The sequence below is a fragment of the Balaenoptera ricei genome, chromosome 8 (assembly GCF_028023285.1).
Source record: "Balaenoptera ricei isolate mBalRic1 chromosome 8, mBalRic1.hap2, whole genome shotgun sequence".
Classification (NCBI taxonomy): domain Eukaryota; kingdom Metazoa; phylum Chordata; class Mammalia; order Artiodactyla; family Balaenopteridae; genus Balaenoptera; species Balaenoptera ricei.
Window position 1 is genome coordinate 18,962,857 of NC_082646.1, and position 20,285 is coordinate 18,983,141.

The 20,285-nt window shown below is 35.8% G+C and overlaps 1 protein-coding gene across 1 annotated transcript in view; it reads left to right on the forward strand.

The window, feature by feature from the left end:
* The window catches only part of CUL5 (cullin 5), a 101,245-nt gene that overhangs the window by 35,410 nt on the left and 45,550 nt on the right, over positions 1-20,285 (forward strand). Inside the window, exons 3-7 of the mRNA XM_059930381.1 lie at positions 2,004-2,103; positions 10,111-10,287; positions 12,529-12,670; positions 14,081-14,226; positions 14,309-14,389. Coding sequence (XP_059786364.1) covers positions 2,004-2,103; positions 10,111-10,287; positions 12,529-12,670; positions 14,081-14,226; positions 14,309-14,389 — 646 coding nt within the window. The remainder of the gene's footprint in view (positions 1-2,003; positions 2,104-10,110; positions 10,288-12,528; positions 12,671-14,080; positions 14,227-14,308; positions 14,390-20,285) is intronic.

Here is a 20,285-nt window from a genome sequence, read left to right on the forward strand (position 1 = left end):
TCCTTCCTACTCTTCCCTACAGGGATCAGACCAGCATTATGGGCTTATCTTTTGCCCAGCTTCCTGTAGCTCACTTCCCATTGTCCCTCACAGGCATTACCCTCAATAAATCTCTTGCATGTCTGATCCCATCTCTTTTTGGAAAACCTAAACCACTGCATGGGTCAATATGTATGAAGTGCTTGGTACATCGTAAGCAGTCAATACATGCTAGTTTGTGTTATAGTAAATTAAGTAAGAGATGTTGGTAATTTTGACTGTGGTAGTGGTGATGGATGGAAATGTCCAAATTGGAGAGACATTTAGCTGATGGATACAATAGGACTGTGATTGAATTATAAAAGGGTTAGTTTGCCCAGTTTCTTGCTTATCACTCCCCACTTCACACTTGTCAGCCAAGCCACATTGATTTGTTAATAGTTCACTGCATACACCCTAGTGATCTACAGTTCTTTACTCACATTGTGACTTCATAAAATATCCTTCCCCTACCCTCTTTAGCCTGGCAAAATCCTACTTGATCTTTGAGATAAGCTTAAGAATCAACTCTTCCAGGGAGTCTTCCCTTTTTCTCTTTACCTGTCACTTCCATCCTTTCCTCCTCCTTGGGTTCCTAAACCATCTTATGTTTATAGGCTTAGTAGTTGTAAACATATTGAAATATAATCAATCTATTTTTGTGTCAGTTTCTTCTTTTAGACTCTAGATTTCTGTAGCCATGAGGTGAGATTGCAGAGGTATTACAGGGGTCAATTAACCATTTTGTACTTTATTCAAAGAGCAATGGGAAACCGTTGGAGGATTTTAAATATAGAGGCAGTAAGATGTAAATTTGAGTTTTATGATGATCACGTTAGCTATTGGATGGATTAGAGGGGTGCAAGAGTAAATTAAGGGAAATGGTTTGATGTGGGCTCTAGAGCCCAATTGCCTGTGTAATTGCCATATACTAGCTGGGTAATCTTGGGAATGTTACTTAACCTTTCTTTGCCTCAGTTTCCCCATCTGTAAAATGCAATAAAATAGTACTACTTCAGGGTTGCTGTGAAGGTTAAGTGAGTTAAAACAGCTTAGAACAGTATTTGGCATATAGTAAGCAGTTAGCTGTTACCTATTATCTTGTTATTTAACAAATATTTGTGTGCTTACTACATCTGCTTTGGGCCAGATACCACTATTAAGCTGAATTTAACAAATGATGAAAGTAAGTTCAAATTAGTATGCAGACAGAACTTTGGATTATAATTATGTCCCTAAGAATCTGAATGTAAAACAGACTATTTGGCCATTGTTATAATGTTACAATTCTAGAGATATTTTTTGGGTTTTTTGACATTTTTTATGGTAGGGGCTCTATAAAGTACTGGGGAACATTTTTTGAATAAAAGAATCCCCAGTATAAGACTCTATCCTTTTGTTATGTTTCCTTGCTCTACAATATATTAATTAAAAAATTCACTCTGTGAACATGTATTAATATTAAATATATTTCTATAATGAATGACCTTTGGGTAAAATATGTCTGCTTTATAGTTTAAAGAGCTTTTGTTTCTGTTTATTTTAAATAAAGGAGGCACAGTGGTAATTGATGTGTAAATGTGATGAATGTATGGGGGAAACTAGGAATTTTGCTGTAATGGTATTTAAATTACAAATTTTCTAAAAAAGGATAGTTTATATATATTGTGTTATATATTAAAGGATTTATACTTGTCTTTGCACAAGAAAATATTGATAGTATTTAACTTTGGGAGTCTGATTGGGAGATCCTTTTATAATTTAAAAATTTAATCAGTTAAGTGGCAAAGATTTAAGGAAAGCAATGACAAAGAAAATAGAAACAAATGTTTGTATATGAGACAGCTTACAAAGAATGCTTGGTTCATGTGAATGGATTCAAGCACCCTTAGCATGGTCCATGGAAACTGTATTGAAACAGAACAGAGTTCTGTCTTTGTTCTTTTTCCAGTGTTAATGTTTGTTTACCTGCTTTATTTTTACAGGGATGTACATGCAGTCTGTCTCTGGGATGATAAAGGCCCAGCAAAAATTCATCAGGCTTTAAAAGAAGATATTCTTGAGTTTATTAAGCAAGCACAGGCAGTAAGTTTTGCATCTATATATTGTTTAAGACTTTACTCAGAGAATATCATATTTTCTGATTTTGAATGTAGGACTTCCTGAAGTAATTTTAAAATATCACATTAACTTTTGACACACTTGCTAAATAAATTTTTTAATGAAATGATTGTCATTTGTTGTTTTCCCCCCCTACCTCACTGACATTTCTTTCAAAAGAATATATTATTATCCTCAGTTAAAAGGTGCTATAAAAAGAATTTCATTTTTAATACATTCTTTAGAAATCCCCACCACCATTATTTTTTGGCCACACATCAGTTCACATAAATCTTTTTTTTCCTCACAATTAATACCTCTTTTCAAGCTGACAGCAATTTTCTTCGGTTCTAAATACTTCTCCGACTGTATAATTCTTGGACTGTCCTTTGCATTGCTGCTGCTGAGCTGAAATTCAGCACTCTTGAGTTGATGATATGTATAACTGTTTAATATTGAAATGAAGATAGAGCTCATTTAGGCATTAGGTCAGTTATGCAAGAGCTAGTTTTGTTTTTGTCTTTATTAACACCTTTGTCTTTTGGGAAAAATTAATGCAGAGGTAAAGTATTATTTCAGATCAACTCTGGCATCACTAATGCATCCTTTACCACTTTGAAGAAGGGCCTAAAGACATGAGATTATTTTCCTTTCTATAAAATGAAGTTTGAAAACTAGAGAGCTAGAATTTATTCTTTATTTGAATTTTTACATCATTGTCTTGTACAACATTAGTAAAAGTCTGTTAGAAATCTTGTTGAATATTAATGTGTTAGCAGTTGGAAATTAAAAATGAATATATAACTTAAAGGAAGATACTGAAGTTGAATATGTGATTGGTATATATTTAATTCTGTTAGTAGCCACTACCATGATAAAATAAGAATGATGTCGCATTGGATATTACTTACAAAATGAAATGTTTTATTGATGACACCATTAATTCTGCTGTCTTGATCAATGATTTTTTAAAAATTAGAGTTTTATAAGGAAATTATCTTTTTTTTTTAGGAAATTATCTTTTAATGAAAATAAATCATCAGGTTTGCTTAGAAAAATTAAATGTTTCAATATCACAGTTTAATCAAAACATACATTTTTCTAGAACTGATTTAGGAAAACAGTTTCTGCTTGCATTGGAAAGCATATCAGCTTATCTGTTTATGGCTTTTGGTGAAGATAAATTATGTTTATTTCAAATTGATAGAGCATTATTCTTTAGTTTCTGGAAATGGGCTCATAAAGAATCATCTTAGAAATATTTAGAAATATACTTCGCACTAGAAAACAAAGTATGTTCAGGGTTTGGAATGATGTTTGGAACGATCCAGGAAAGTTTGGAATGTAGACCTTAGCAAGAACTCGAGGATGGGATTTAGTGCCACTAATTCAGAGCAGTTAAATTGCAGGACTGGCAGTGCCAGACATGGGTGTATAATTTTAAAACATTTTAAAACTTTTAAGAAGATCCAGCTTCGTGAGTTTACTAGTCAATTACTAGACTAATTGAGTTTATCCTGTTAGGAAGGACCAAATCTCCCAAATAGGACAGTGAGCATTAAAATGTTTATTATAGCATTATTTAAAATGACAAAAAGGAGAAATAAAAATAAATATGCAATGCTTGGAAAGTTATTAGGATATTGAATTTTTTTCTTGTTTTTTTTGTTTTGTTTTGATTTTAAGATTAACGTAACCCTTCTATTTGCATTGGGTTGGCCAAAAAGTTCATTCAGGTTTCCCGTAACAGCATATGGAAAAACCTGAACAAACTTTTTGGCCAACCCAATACATAATTCTGTGGCTTAGCAATTTGGGCTAGGCTCACCTGATTTTGCCTGGCTTATTAATATGGCAGCAGGAAGGCTCTGCAGGGACTGGATGGTCTAAGAGAGCTTTTCTCGTATTCCTGGTGTTGGGTACTGTCCTGGCTTCCCTCTGGGGCTTTTTCCCCCTCACATGGTTTCTTGTTCTCAAGGAAGCCAGTCTTTGAGGTGATAGTGTAATCTTGCAAATCTCTTCAGGTCTTGGCTCAGTAGTCTCACAATGTCACATCTACAGCATTTTGTTGGTCAGAGTTAGTCACAGGACCAGCTAAAGTCCAGTGGTGGAGAAATAGACCAGGATCTTTTAAAAAAAAAAAAAATTGAGATATAATTTACATACCAAAGCATTCACGCTTTTAAAAAGTGTATAATTCTGTGTGTTTTAGTATATTCATAAAGTTGTACAACCATCGCCCACTAATTTTAGAACATTTTCATCAGCCCAGATAGAAACTCTGTATCCATTAGCAGTTACTTCCACATGACCCCCCCTCCCCCCCACTTTGGCAAACACTAATCTACTTTCCCTATGGATTTGTTTATTCTGGACATTTCCTATAAATGGAATCCTACTATATGTGGCCTTTTATGACTGACTTCTTTCACTTGGGATAATGTTTTCAAGGTTCATCTATATTGTAGCATTTAGCACTATTTCATTCCTTCTTATGGCAGAATAATATTCCATTGTATGACTATGCTGTATTTTGTTTACCTATTTGTCATTGATATACATTGGGTTCTCACTACTTTTTGTCTGTTTTGAATAATGCTGCTATGAACATTTGTGCACAAGTTTTGTTTTAGGTATAATTGACACATAACATTATACTAGTTTCAGGTGTACGACATAATGATTCAATATTTGTATATACTGCAAAATGATCACCACAGTAAGTCTACTTTCACATCCGTCACCATACGTAGTTACAAATTTTTTTTCTTGTGATGAGAACTTTTAAGATTTACTCTTCTAAGCAGCTTTCAAATGTGTACTACAATAATATTAACTGTAGTCACCATGCTGTACATTACACCTCTGTGACTTTTTAATTTTTTAAATTTATTTATTTATTTATTTTTGGCTGCATCGGGTCTTCATTGCTGCGTGTGGGCTTTTCTCTAGTTGTGGAGAGCAGGGGCTACTCTTTGTTGTGGTGCATGGGCTTCTCATTCTCATTGTGCCTGGTAGCTTCTCTTGTTGTAGAGCATGGACTCTAGGCACACGGGCTTCAGTAGTTGTGGCATGCAGGCTCAGTAGTTGTGGCTTGTGGGCTCTAGAGCGCAGGCTCAGTAGTTGTGTCGCATGGGCTTAGTTGCTCCGCGGCATGTGGGATCTTCCCAGACCAGGGCTCGAACCCGTGTCCCCTGCATTGGCAGGTGGATTCTTAACCACTGTGCCACCAGGGAAGTCCCCCTAATTTATTTTTATAACTGGAAGTTTGTACCTTTTGACCCCCTTCACCCATTTTGATCCCTCTCCTCCCCATCCCCCTGCCTGGCAATCACCAATCTGTTCTCTGTATCTGTGAGCTTGGGGTTTGTTTTGGTTGGGTTTTTTGGGGTTTGGTTTTTGATTCCACATGTAAGTGAGATCATAAGGTATTTATTTGTCTTTCTCTGTCTGACTTATTTCACTAAGCGTAATGCTCTCAAGGTATCCAACCGTGTTGTCACAGATGGCAAGATTTCATTCTTTTGGATGGCTAAATGATATTCTATTGTGTCTATATACCACATTTTCTTTATCAGTTCATCCGTTGTTGGACATTTAGGTTGTTTCCATGTCTTGGCTGTTGTAGGTAATGCTGAAGTGAACATGGGGGTACATATATCATTTTGAATTAGTGTTTTTGTTTTCTTTGGATAGATACCAAAAAGTGGAATTGCTGGAAAATATGGTAATTCTATTTTTAATTTTTTGAGGAACCCCATGCGGTTTTCCGTAGTGGCTGCACCAATTTACATTCCCACCAACAGTGTACAAGGGTTTCCTTTCTCCACATCCTCAACAACACTTATTTGTTGTCTTTTTGATAATAGCCATTCTAACAGGGATGGGGTGATATCTCCTTGTGGTTTTGACTTGTATTTTTCTGGTGATTAGTGATGTTGAGCATCTTTTCATGTACCTGTTGGCCATCTCTGTGTCTTTGGGAAAATGTCTATTCAGATCCTCTGCTCTTTTTTTTTTAAATTAGTTTATTTATTTATTTACTTTTGGCTGCATTGTGTCTTCGTTGCTGAGTGTGGGCTTTCTCTAGATGTGACAAGCAGGGACTACTTTTCGTTGTGGTGCTCAGGCTTCTCATTGCAGTGGCTTCTCTTGTTGTGGAGCATCGGCTCTAGGCGTGCGGGCTTCAGTAGTTGTGGCTCGCGGGCTCCGTAGTTGTGGCTCACAGGCTCTAGAGCACAGGCTCAGTAGTTGTGGCACAGGGTCTTAGTTGCTCCATGGCATGTGAGTTCTTCCCAGACCAGGGATCAAACCCATGTCCCCTGCATCAGCAGGTGGATTCTTAACCACTGTGCCACCAGGGAAGTCCCTCTGTTCATTTTTTTTTTAATTTAATTAATTAATTTATTTTTGTATTTTATTTTTGGCTGTGTTGGGTCTTTGTTTCTGTGCGAGGGCTTTCTCTAGTTGCGGCAAGTGGGGGCCACTTTTCATCACGGTGCGCAGGCCTCTCACTATCGTGGCCTCTCTTGTTGCAGAGCTCAGGTGCCAGACGTGCAGGCTCAGTAGTTGTGGCTCACGGGCCTAGTGGCTCCGCGGCATGTGGGATCTTCCCAGACCAGTGCTCGAACCCATGTCCCCTGCATTGGCAGGCAGATTCTCAACCACTGCACCACCAGGGAAGCCCCCCTCTGTTCATTTTTAATCAGATTTTTTTTTTTTTTTTTGCTATTGAGTTGTGTGAGTTCTTTATATATACTTTGCATATTAACTCCACATCAGATATATGATTTGCAAATATTTTCTCCCATAGGTTGCCTTTTGTTTTGTTAATGGTTCCTTTTTTTTTTTTTTTTTTTAAATAAATTTATTTATTTATTTTTGGCTGCGTTGGGTCTTCGTTGCTGCGCGCGGGCTTTCTCTAGTTGGGGCGAGCAGGGGCTTTTCTTCGTTGCGGTGCGTGGGCTTCTCATTGCGGTGGCTTCTCTTGTTGCGGAGCACGGGCTTTAGGCACGTGGGTTTCAGTAGTTGTGGCTCGCGGGCTCTAGAGCGCAAGCTCACTAGTTGTGGCTCACGGGCTTAGTTGCTCCGCGGCATGTGGGATCTTCCCGGACCAGGGACCGAACCCGTATCCCCTGCATTGGCAGGTGGATTCCTAACCACTGTGCCACCAGGGAAGCCCCTGTTAATGGTTCCTTTGATGTGCAGAAGCTTTTACGTTTGATGTAGTCCCATTTGTTTATTTTTGCTTTTGTACCTTTGCTTTTGGTGTCAAATCCAAAAGATCATCACCAAGACTGGTGTCAAGGAATTTACTACCTATGTTTTCTTTTAGAAGTTTTATGGTTTCAGGTCTTATGTTCAAGTCTTTAATTCATTTTGAGTTAATTTTTGTAAGATAGTGGTCTAGTTTCATTCTTTTGCATGTGGCTGGCCAGTTTTCCTAACACCATTTATTGAAGAGACTATTCTTTCCCCACATATATTTTGACTCCTCTGTCATAAACTAATTGACCAAATATGCGTGGGTTTATTTCTGAGCTTTCTGTTTTGTTCCGTTGATTTGTGTGGTCTGTTTTTATGCCAATACCATACTGTTTTGATTACTAGCTTTGTAATATAATTTGAAATCAGGAAGCATGATGCCTCCAGCTTTGTTCTTATTTCTCAAGACTGCTTTGGCTATGCGGGGTCTTTTATGGTTCCATACAAATTTTAGGATTCTTGGTTCTATTTCTGTGAAAAATGTCATTGGAATTTTGATAGGGATTGCACTGAATCTGTACTACTTTGAGTAGTGTGGACATTTTATTTATTTATTTATTTATTTATATTTATTTTGGCTGCCCTGGATCTTAGTTTCGGCATGCGGGATCTTCGTTGCGACGTGTGGACTTCTTAGTTGTGGCATGCAAACTCTTAGTTGTGGCATACATGCGGGATCTAGTTCCCCGACCAGGGATCGAACCTGGGCCCCCTGCATTGGGAGCGTGGAGTCTTACCCACTGGACCACCAGGGAAGTCCCAGTGTGGACATTTTAACAATAGCATTGTAACAGTCTGTGAGCACAGAGTATCTTTTCATTTGTTTGTGTCTTATTCAGTTTCTTTCATCAGTGTTTCAGTGTAGGTCTTTCACCTCCATAGTTAAATTTATTCTTAGGTATTTTATTCTTTTTGATGTGATTTTAAACAAGATTTTTTCCCCCTAATTTCTCTTTTTGGTAGTTTGTTATTAGTGTATAGAAACTCAACAGATTTTTGTATATTGATTTTTCTATCCTGCAACTTTACTTAATTCATTTGTTATTTTTTGGTGGAGTCTTTAGTGTTTTTCTGTATATATCATGTCATCTGCAAATAGTGACAGTTTTATTCCTTTCTTTCCAATTTGGGTGCCTTTTATTTCTTTTTCTTGCCTAATTGCTCTGGACAAGATTTCAAGTACTGTTTTGAATAGGAGTGGTGAGAGTAGGCATCCTTGTCTTATTCCAGATCTTAGAAGAAAAGCTTTCAGCTTTTCACCATTGAATATGATGTTAGCTGTGAGCTTGTCATATATGGCCTTTATTACATTGGGATACATTCCCTCTATACCTACATTTTTGAGAGTTCTTAATCATAAATTGATATTGCATTTTGTCAAATCCTTTTTCTGCATCTATGGAGATGATCATATGATTTTTAGTCATTCTGTTAATGTGGTGTATCACACTGATTAATTAGTGAATGTTGACCCATCCTTGCATCCCTGGAGTAAATCCCACTTGATCATGGTGTATGATCCTTTTAATGTGCTGTAGAATTTGGCTTGCTAGTATTTTTTTTCAGAATTTTTGCAGCTGCATTCATTAGGGATTCTGGCTTGTAATTTTCTTTTTTTGTGGCATCCTTGTCTGATTTTGGTATCAGGGTAATGCTAACCTTATAAAATGAGTTTGGAAGTGTTCCCTGTTTTTTGGAAGAGTTTAAGAAGGATTGGTATTAGTTCTGCTTTAAATGTTTGGTAAGATTCACCAGTGAAGCCATCTGATCCTGGACTTTCATTTGTTGGGAATTTTTTGATTATGAATTCAGTCTTGATAACTTACCAGTAATCTGTCTATCAGATTTTTTTTTCCTTCACCATTGAGTTTTGGTTGATTATATGTTTCCAGGAGTTTATCCATTTCTTATAGGTTGTCAGATTTGTTGGTGTTTAATTGTTTGTAGTAGTCTCTCATGATCCTTTGTATATCTGTGGTATCAGTTGTAATGTCTCCTCTTTTATCTTTGATTTTAGTTATTTGTGTCCCCTTCTTGGTGAGTGTGCACATGTTTTTTTTTTTTTTTTTTTTTTTTTTTTGGGTACACAGATGTTTATAGCAGCATTATTCATGATAGCCAAAGGTGGAAATGACCCAAATGTTCATCAGTGGACAAACAGATAAAAAAAAGTGTGGTATGTCCATAAAATGGAATAGTATTTAGCAATAAAACAGAATAAAGTACTGACATATACTACAACTTGGACGAGCCCTGAAAAACTGTGCCATATAAAAGGAGTCAGTCATAAAAGTCTATATATTATGTAATCTCATTCATATGAAAGTCCAGAATAGGCAGATACATAGACACAGAAAATAGATTAGTGGTTGCTTAGGTCTGGGCAGGGAGGGGAGAACTAGGAAGGGAGGAGGGTAGGAGAGTAATAGCTAAAGGATATAGGGTTTTTTTAAATTGAAGTATAGTTGACATATAACGTTTTATTGGTTTCAGGTGTACAACATGGTGATTCGATATATGTATATATTGTGAAATGTTCATTACAGTAAGGCTATGTGAACAAGTTTTAATTTCTCTTTGATTATATATATGTTTTAATTTCTTTTGGGTATAATATAGGTTATACAGTAAATAAAATATTTTAAATTTATGGCATGAATATGTTCCATTATTCTTTAAAGCACCTGTATTTATTTAAAATTGGTATGATTCTTTTTTTTTTTTCAGCGAGTACTGAGCCATCAAGATGATACAGCTTTGCTAAAAGCTTATATTGTTGAATGGCGAAAATTCTTTACGCAGTGTGATATTTTACCGAAGCCTTTCTGTCAACTAGAGATTACTTTAATGGGTAAACAGGGCAGCAATAAAAAATCAAATGTAGAAGACAGTATTGTTCGAAAGGTAAGTCAGTTTTCCCATTTTTCCTTAATGTTCTTCAGAAATAGGGTGAGTTGAAGACTTTTGAAAGAAATTTACACTGAAATGGGTTTTTCTACTTCACATATAAATTCCTTTTCAGCTTTTGCCGGGTTTTATTGAATAATATTAGTTTTCTTTCGTCTTTTTGTAGCTTCAGTTCTCTTTCATCTTTTATGTGGTCTTAAGCTGTAAATCTGTGTCTTCAAACACTACCTCGTTTGCTTTTCCTTTTCACTTTCTCCTTTTCCTAGTTTTATCTTCATAATTTTATTTCATTATTCTTTCTCTGTACTTTTACCTTTCTATAAATTCAATTACTTTTTTTCTGTTCAAAAAGTCTTTCCTTATCAGGTTACCTTCTGGTATCTTTGTGTTTAATTGTGGCTAAACTGCTGTCATCTTTATCATTTTTTTTTACGTAATTCTAGTTATTATAAACTCAGTATGTACCATGTTTATTTTCATATTTTGCATAGTTTCTAGTTAAAAGCTCTGTGCCCAGTAACAACTCATGAATTAATGGAAAGAACTCAGCTCTGAAATTGAAGAGTCCCAGGTTTCCCTTTCAGTTCTTCAGTCAATAATGCCCTAACCTTGCTGTCCTCATTTTTCATATTCATAAATATGTGCGTGTATATATATATATATATATATATATATATACACACACACATACATACACACAAATGTATTTCTACTTGTGAGAATCAAATGGAACCACAGATTTGAAAAGTAAAAAATGCTGTTTGAACTTTGAACAGCTCGCTGCTTGCTGTGATGGTTCTAGCAATCAGCTCAGGCATTTAAATAGTGGCCTGGGGCTTCCCTGGTGGCGCAGTGCTTGAGAATCTGCCTGCCAATGCACGGGACATGGGTTCAAGCCCTGGTCTGGGAAGATCCCACATGCCGCGGAGCAACTAAGCTCATGAGCCACAACTACTGAGCCTGTGCGTCTGGAGCCTGTACTCCGCAACGGGAGAGGCCACGACAGTGAGAGGCCCGCGCACCACGATGAAGAGTGGCCCCCGCTCGCCGCAACTGGAGAAAGCCCTCGCACAGAAGCGAAGACCCAACACAGCCAAAAATAAATAAATTAATTAATTAATTAAAATTTAAAAAATAAATAAATAGTGGCCTGGACCTTGTTGCCCCTTCCCAGCCTTAAAATTTGTACTAATGCTGACAGCATATTCATGAATATGTATATGCCATTTTCATCATTTAAACAGAACATCCATAGGGTGGATTTGTATATTCTTTTCTTCTTGAGATTCATTATCAAACATATTTTTATTTGGTCCTTTTCACATTTATCATATTTGTACAAACATGCATATGACCATCCCAAACACACATCAGTATCTCTGAAATACAACCTTGGAACTATAGGGAAAGCAACATTTTCCATGTATTACCATATTTAATTTTTACAACAACCACTTGAAATTTGTACTGTTATTTTCACTATTTTACAGATGAGAAAGCAGGCAAATAAGTAACAGCTGGAATTCAAATCCATTTGTGTTTGATTCTGAAACACTTGTTCTTTTGTCAGTATTTACCACATGATAGTTACCAAATTTAAATATACTGCTTTCCTGGGACTTCCTTGGTGGCGCGGTGCTTAAGAATCCACCTGCCAGTGCAGGGGACACGGGTTGATCCCTGGTCCAGGAAAATCCCACCTGCCACAGAGCAACTAAGCCCTTGCACCACAACTACTAAGACTGCACTCTAGAGCCCACAAGCCATAACTACTGAGTCTGCGTCCCACAACTACTGAAGCCTGCGCACCCTAGAGCTCACGTGCCGCAACTGCTGAGCCCATGCACCACAACTACTGAAGCCCTTGTGCTCTAGGGCCTGAGTGCCGCAACTACTGAGCCCGCACGCTGCAACTACTGAAGCCCAGTGCGCCTGGCCCGTGCTCCACAACAAGAGAAGCCACCGCAGTGAGAAGCCCACACACCGCAATGAAGAGTAACCCCCGCTCACCACAACTAGAGAAAGCCTGCATGCAACAACGAAGACCCAAAGCAGCCAAAAATAAAAATACATAAATAAATAAATAAATAAATATGTTGATTTCCTGTAGTATTCAAGTGAATGTAGGTCTAAGAATTTCCTTTTTTAGCATTTGTACTTAAAAGTTTTTGTGTATATTTATGGTACTTGGTATATTAATAATTGAAATGATGGTATATTTTATTCTTTTTTTCCTAGCTCATGCTTGATACATGGAATGAGTCAATCTTTTCAAATATAAAGAACAGACTTCAAGATAGTGCAATGAAGCTGGTACATGCTGAAAGATTAGGAGAAGCTTTTGATTCTCAGCTTGTCATTGGAGTAAGAGAATCCTATGGTATGTTCTGAACCTTTATGATCAAATTTCCTTTTCATGGAAATTAAGACAGTTATAGAATAGTAGTATCAAAGTTATGTTTATTAGAATATAGTCACATCTACTTTTAGTGCCACATGAAATTAAGAGTACACAAAAGATACTCTGTTTTAATGAAAACTACAAAAGTTCATATTCGTGTGGTTAATATTTATTTTCTCCATTTCACTCATTGCTTGGCTAGTGAATCTTTTTAGCAACCTATATTAGAGAAATGTAGATTTGAGTCTCTAGCTTATGAAAGGTAACTGGTTTTGTACTTATATTTTTAGGACATCAGTTAATTCCATGTGTACATTCTGGAATTTCTAAACTTTTCAGTGTCTGATAGTGATACTCTCATTTTTCATTCAATCAAATGTGCTGTTTCCTCTGACCAGAATACTTTTCCTCCTCTTTTATTTGCTAACTCATCCTCATCCTCTGTTTCCTCGTGGAGGCCTTTCCTAATTCCCAGAGTAGGTTAGGTGCTTCATAGTACCTGTGCTTCCCTGTCATAATACTTCAGTGTATTTAACTGTGTACTTGACACTGTATCTTTACTGGACATAGAATGCCTGACACAAAATAGTTGCCGATAAGAAAGTTTTATATAAATGAACCTTTATTTATCTTTGACTTGCTTTCTCCATTGCCATTATGTTTCTTTAGGTATCAAGTCTAGATTCTCATTAGCTGTGTCCCTGAAATTTATTCCTTTTTATTTCAGCTGCCACCAGTTAAGACTTCTTTGAATTCTACTTCTAGACTTTTGAAACAGTCTTCTTATAGTGATGTTTTTGCTATCATTTAGCCCTTATACTTTCACAAGATTAATTTTTAAGTATAATTTTATTGGTGTTTTTCTTACCCATTTAGTGGTAGGCCATGCTAAATTCAGGTTACTTAGCCAGAGATTTGAGGTTCTCCATAACCATTCCTAACTTACTATTCTACCTTATCTTCTATTAACCTTACAATCCACGCAGACAATCTGGTTGTTATACCTCGATTTGATCTTGTGTTGTTCTACTTCTGAATATTTACTTCCTTTACTAATCAGTGTAAATCCTACTTTGTTCCTAAAGACTCAATTCAAATCCCATCTTTTCTGTGAATGGTTTCTTGATCATCCAGTTTGAAGTCAGTCCCTTTCCTATTCAAAAATAAAATAGTTCATATTATCTATACTATTTGTCACTTTACTACTCTGTATTGTTATCTTTTTAAGTTTCTTACAGAGAAGGATTTTGTCTTTTATGGCTTTATGTTCTCTTGAGCATTGTCACAGTTCCTTGAACATAACTCTTCAATATTTGTTATTTCATTTATTGTACTCAAAATACTGATTTGAATCATAATTAGAGTAAAATTTTATTTTCTGTTTTTCAGTTAACCTTTGTTCTAATCCAGAGGATAAGCTTCAAATTTATAGGGACAATTTTGAGAAGGCATACTTGGATTCAACAGAGAGATTTTATAGAACACAGGCACCCTCGTATTTACAACAAAATGGTGTACAGAATTATATGAAATATGTAAGTGAGAACTTAGTATATGTGGTAATTTGAGCTATTTTCTTGATTTTCTTAAAATGATTGCTATTTTGCTTCTGGACAGGCAGATGCTAAATTAAAAGAAGAAGAAAAACGAGCCCTACGTTATTTAGAAACAAGGCGAGAATGTAACTCTGTTGAAGCAGTAAGTAATTTTGTAATTGTTTATTCTTTGAGATTATTTGAAGTACAGTAGCCCAGGGGTGGTATATTCATGAAGCAAGTAACATTATTTATCCTTTCTCACTTCTGTGACCAATATTACTAACTGATTTTAGTACTCGTTCCCAGTGAACCAAAGCACAACTTCAGAAGGCACCTTACTCAGAACTCCTTGTTCTTCAGAGCTAATGTGCAAGATAAAATCTGTTTGCCATCCCTGCTCTAGACTTTTCTATATTTAATGTACTTAATTTTTAATCAATCTCCTATTATGTTTTGTGCCTACCTAAAGTTAACCATATTAGGGATTTTCAGGTATCAAGTAGAGTATGCTCCTGAGAGATACAGTTGATTCTCAATATTGATGGGAATTACATTCTGTAAAATAGTGGCTGCGAACACTGAATGAATGAGCACCAAACCATTACTACTAGGGGATATTTCTTCTTGTTATGGGAGGGTGTTTTCAAACTTTTCTTGTCGTGAGATAAAATATTAATTACTTGATAAGAGAACATCAGTCTTTTAAATAGTTTTTATTTATTTTATGTTGTAAGTTCCTCATTAAAAGAAAGAAATGATCAGAGGTAGTAGCCATGCTACAGTGTCTATTCTGGTGTTTTCTTTTACATGGATGACGACCTTAGTGTGCTTTGTTAAGGAATTTAAGAATCAAGTTTAGACAGAGTGTTAGAAATTGCTCAAATATAGCAATAATATTTCTTCCAGTTCCTTTCAATCTTTGGAACATACAAACTAGATTTAGATTCACATTCAAAGAAGTAACATTCCAGTTTGCTTACAACCAGACATTTTTCAACTATGGATGGGATTTCTTTTTTTCTTACTTCTGATTTTTCTTTGGCTTCTTCCATCGTGAGTGATAGTCATGTTTATTTATTCAGAAATTGGACTGAGTTGGGTCTTTTTTCCCTTTTTTGTTTGTTTTGCTTTTTATTATGTGCAGTATATATCCTCTTTCAAATAACTCTGATATTGGCCAGAGAAGGGGGCAAATTTAGTGGTTGCTTATAGAAGTTCTCTATAGAGATTTAAAGCCAGACTTGAACTTCATTCAGAAGGTAGGGAGGCCATTGAATACTTTTTAAACAAATAATACTATGCTCAAACTTATCCATCAGAAAAATTAATCTAGTGTCAGTATGAAAGATTAATTGGAATTGGGGGGACTTCCCTGGTGGTCCAGTGGCTAAGACTCTGTGCTCCCAATGCATGGGGCCTGGGTTCGATCCCTGGTCAGGGAACTAGATCACTCATGCCACAACTGAAGATCCTGTGTGCCACAACTAAGACCCGCACAGCCAAATAAATAAATTTTTAAAAATTGGAGTGGGGAATAGCTTGGAATAGGAAGTGGGAGGCTTTTGCAATAATTCAAGCAAGGTATTAGGAGTGCCAGATAGGGTTATAGCAGTGGGAATGGAAAGAGAGGGTAGAGACAGACTTCCCAGAGGTGGAACATTGTAATATGAATGGGGCTGATATTGGAGAGAATTGAGTCAACAGAGTTTCTAAGGTTTTGGCTTGGGAGAATTGTGCTGCTGCGGGAAGATCAGGTATAAGAATAAATCTTTGTAGTGAGGGAGAAAGATGAGTTTAGTTAGAGGGATTTGAATATTTTGAGTTGATTGGTGTGCCTGTACCACATGGATGGGGATGTTGTAAGTTTGTAAGATAGAGTTGTTCTTCTATTCTTATACTCTATTTTATACATCTTAGTTGTGTCATATTTTTAGTAAACTTAAATTCAACTATAGAGGTCCAACTAATACAGTGAATAGGAGAGAGCAAGAAAAAGAATGAGAAAGGTAGAGATAAACAAATACACATGAAGACTTGAATAGAACAGTTAAGTCTCCCTTTCTACTTTAAAATACACACACACATTTTGGGAAAAACTTGAAATAGAAGATGTGAATTTGCTCTTCCATGGATACCAAGTGTGAACATCTTACCAAGCTGAATGATTCTAGAGTTTAAAGATAAGTTTTTGTTTTGTTTCAACAAAGACCCTAAGTGCAATATAATGTGCTTGCAAAGAAATTGTGCTTTATTGGGGAAGTAAGAGGTCTGTTTGTATGGTTGGTTTTGATTGTCTGCTTATTTTTCTTAAATCAACTATTTTGATTGAAGTATAACATATATACAGAAAAGTGTACAAAAATCTCAAGTATAAGTGAGTTATCACAAAGTGAACATACCTGTGAAATTACCAGAAAAAGAATTATCAGCAAGTAAGAAACCTTCCATCATGCTCCCTCCAAAGTATTATTACCATCTTTTTTTCCAAAGGTTATCACTTTCCTATCTCTTAAGAACATAGATTAATATTAATCAGTGACCACTATATAGTTTGTACAGCAAAATTTGGTGCAGAGAAGACATTAAGTATGAAAACTATAGAATTAACTGTAACATTGGTAATTTAAGGCTTAATGCAGATACATTACTGTAGTATATACCTTACTGAGCTAAGGCCATTATACTATGTACATAATATTTGTTATATATTTGTTAATTTACAGTTTCTGTTTCCAAAGAGAAATGGTGTGTTAAAGTGAAGTATGTTGTAATGGAAGGAACAGTAAACCAAAAAATCACCAAGTCTGGGGTTCTAATTTAATATGCATAAAGTATGAACAGTATTATTTGAATAGTTACTAAGAAAAGTCACTTCCATAATTGAAAATTATTCAGAGCAGACTTACTGCCCTAAATTCTGTCTTACAGGAATTATCAGCCATCAGAACATGCTATGCTATATCTTAATGCTTTATTGATACTAGTTTTCGTCTGTACTTACCTATTAGGCTATTACTAGTGGAAGACAGTTACCTGTCAGCTCATATGGGGCTACACAATGATGCACACCAGAATTTAATCTTAAAGTATGTACATTTTCGACATTTGTGTTTTCTCTGAAAATTAGGAAATTATTATGATTTATCACTTACCTTTTTTGAATGTTGTAAGTCTTGATCTTAATCTTCTAAACCTGATTACTTTTCAGTATCATAGGAAAACAAATTTCTGGGCCAGTGTTCTGTATAATAGAGCAAGTCTCACCTAAGTAGTACCCAGTTGTGAGGCCAGGCCTAATAAAGGCCAAATGTACATTTCAAGTAATGTTCATATAGTGCTTAGCAGCTTACTGAATTCCTTCCTTGTTTATAAGAGTTTTATTTTGTTCTTTTGGGTATTCTAAACATCTGATTATATCTTCCTTTCTAATATTAATATCTCTTATTTCCTTCAGTTGATTAAATCTGTTAATGGTTTATTTTAGAAAAATGTTAATAATATTGGGGATCCTTGTCTTCTTTCAATGTTTGATAGGAGTGCTTCTAAATGGTGCTTCTAAAGCACCATTAAGCATGATGCTTCTTTCTGGCATGATGTATGCATTTTATGATGCTAAGAAATTACTCACTTATTTTTCTTTTATTAAGAATATTATCAGGAATTATCTACCTTAGCCCTAAAGCCATCTTATTTTATGGAGAATCATTAGAGGCATTTCCATGAAGATCATAAACAAGGCAAGGACACCCACTATTTCTACTTCTGTTGAACAGCACATTAGAAGTATTAGCCCATGCAGTTAAACTACAGAAATCAATTAGAGGCATAGAATGGGTAAGCCAAAAGGAAAACTGTCTCATTTTAGAGATGATATGATAGTACTTTGTCTGGAAAACTCCACAGTCGATGATAAAACTCAAACAGTAAAGTAATTCAGGAAAGTGGCAGGATATAAAATTAACATACAAATATCAGTCTTCATGTACACAAATAATAAACAGAGGATATAAGGTTAGGGTAAACCTTACTTATAGTAGTAACAAAGAAAATTAAATACTTGGGAAAAATCTAGTAAGAAATGTGTGAAACCTGTAAGAGGAAAAGTTTTAGGCACTCCAAAGACACAGATGTAGACTTGAAAAAATGGAAAGATATCTCTTATTCTTAAATTCTGTGACTTGAAAGATACAGATATCAGTTCTTCTCTAAATTAATTTATATATTTCCTGTAATTCCAATAAAAATACCAACAACTGTTTATTGAAATTAGACAAGTTGAAAATAAGTTCATGTGGAAAAATAAACATGTAAGAATGGCCAGGAAAAACACTGGAAAATAAAAACTTTGAAGAGAACTAGCCCTACCAGACATTAAAACATACTATATAAATTCTCTGTAATTAAGTGGTGTGGTATTACAATAGAAGAAACAAAAAGAAGATGAAATGAACAGAGAAGAACTACAAGAACAACTGGAAAACAGGTAATAAAAGGGCCATAAGTAAACACATACCAATAATTACTTTATATGTCAGTGGACTAAATGCACTGATCAAAAGACATAGGGAGGGATGGGATTTCCCTGGTGTTGCAGTGGTTAATAATCTGCCTGCTGGTGCAGGGGACATGGGTTTGAGCTCTGGTCCAGTAGGATCCCACATGCTGTGAAGCAGCTAAGCCCATGTGCCACAACTATTGAGCCCATGTGCCACAACTACTGAAGCCTGTGTGCCTAGAGCCCATGCTCTGCAACAAGAGAAGCCACTGCAATGAGAAGCCCTCACACCGCAACGAAGAGTAGCCCCTGCTCACTGCAACTAGAGAAACCCTGTGCACAGCAATGAAGACCCAACACAGCCATAAATAAATTAAAAAAAAAAAGACATAGGGAGGCTAATTGGATAAAAAAACAAGACCCTTAAGTATGCTGGCTACAAGAGTCTCCCTTTAGGATGAAGGACACACAGACTGAAAGTAGGTATGGGATAAGTTATTTCATGCAAACAGAAATGACAAGAAAGCAGGGGTAGCAATACTCATTTCAGAAAAAATTAAAGGCCATGATGAATGACAAAGAAGGGCAGTATATTATGATAAAGGAATTGATACAAGAAGAGGATATTATACTTGTTAACATATGTGCACCCAATCCAGGAACACCTAAGTATAAAGTAAATACAGATATAAAAGGAGAAATTGACAGTTAATACAGTAATAGTAGGACCCCACTGACATCAGTGGACATGTCATCCAGACAGACAATAAGGCAGCAGAGATCCTGAATGGCAGAATAGATGAGTTGGATATAATTGTTATCAACGGGACATTCCATCCAAAAAAAAGGGCAGAATAAACATTCTTTTCAAGTGCGCATGGAACACTTTCCAGGATAGGTCACATACTAGGTCACAAAACAAGACTTAACAAATTTAAGAGGATAGAAATTACATCAAGAGTTTTTTCTAATCACAACAGTGTGAAACTAGAAATCAATCATAGAAAGAAAAGTGGATAAATAACAAACATGTGGAGACTAAACAACATGCTGCTAAAAATCCAGTGAGTCAATGATGAAACTCAAAGAGGAAATCAGAAAATACCTCTGGACAAATGAAAATGGAAACACCGCTTTCCAAAATCTATGGGATGCAGCAAAAGCAGTTCTAAGAGGGACATTCATAGCAACTTCAGGCCTTCCTCAAGAAACAAGAAAAATCTCAACCTAACCTACCACCTAAAAGAAATAGAAAAAGAAGAGCAAACAAAGCCTAAAGTCAGGAGAAGGAAAGAAATATAAAGATCATAGAGAAAAAAAATAAAGATTAAAAAAAACCAAAAGAAAAGATTATTAAAACCAAGAGCTGGTTTTTTTGAAAAGATAAAATTGATAAATCTTCAGCCAGGCTCACAAAGAAGAAACCGATAGGATCCGAATAAACAAAATAAGAAATGAAAGAGGAGAAAGAACAACTGATACCACAGAGATAAAAAAATAAATCAATTGAAGAGGAGGGAACACTCTCAGATTCATTCTATGAGGCCTAATACCAATAGCA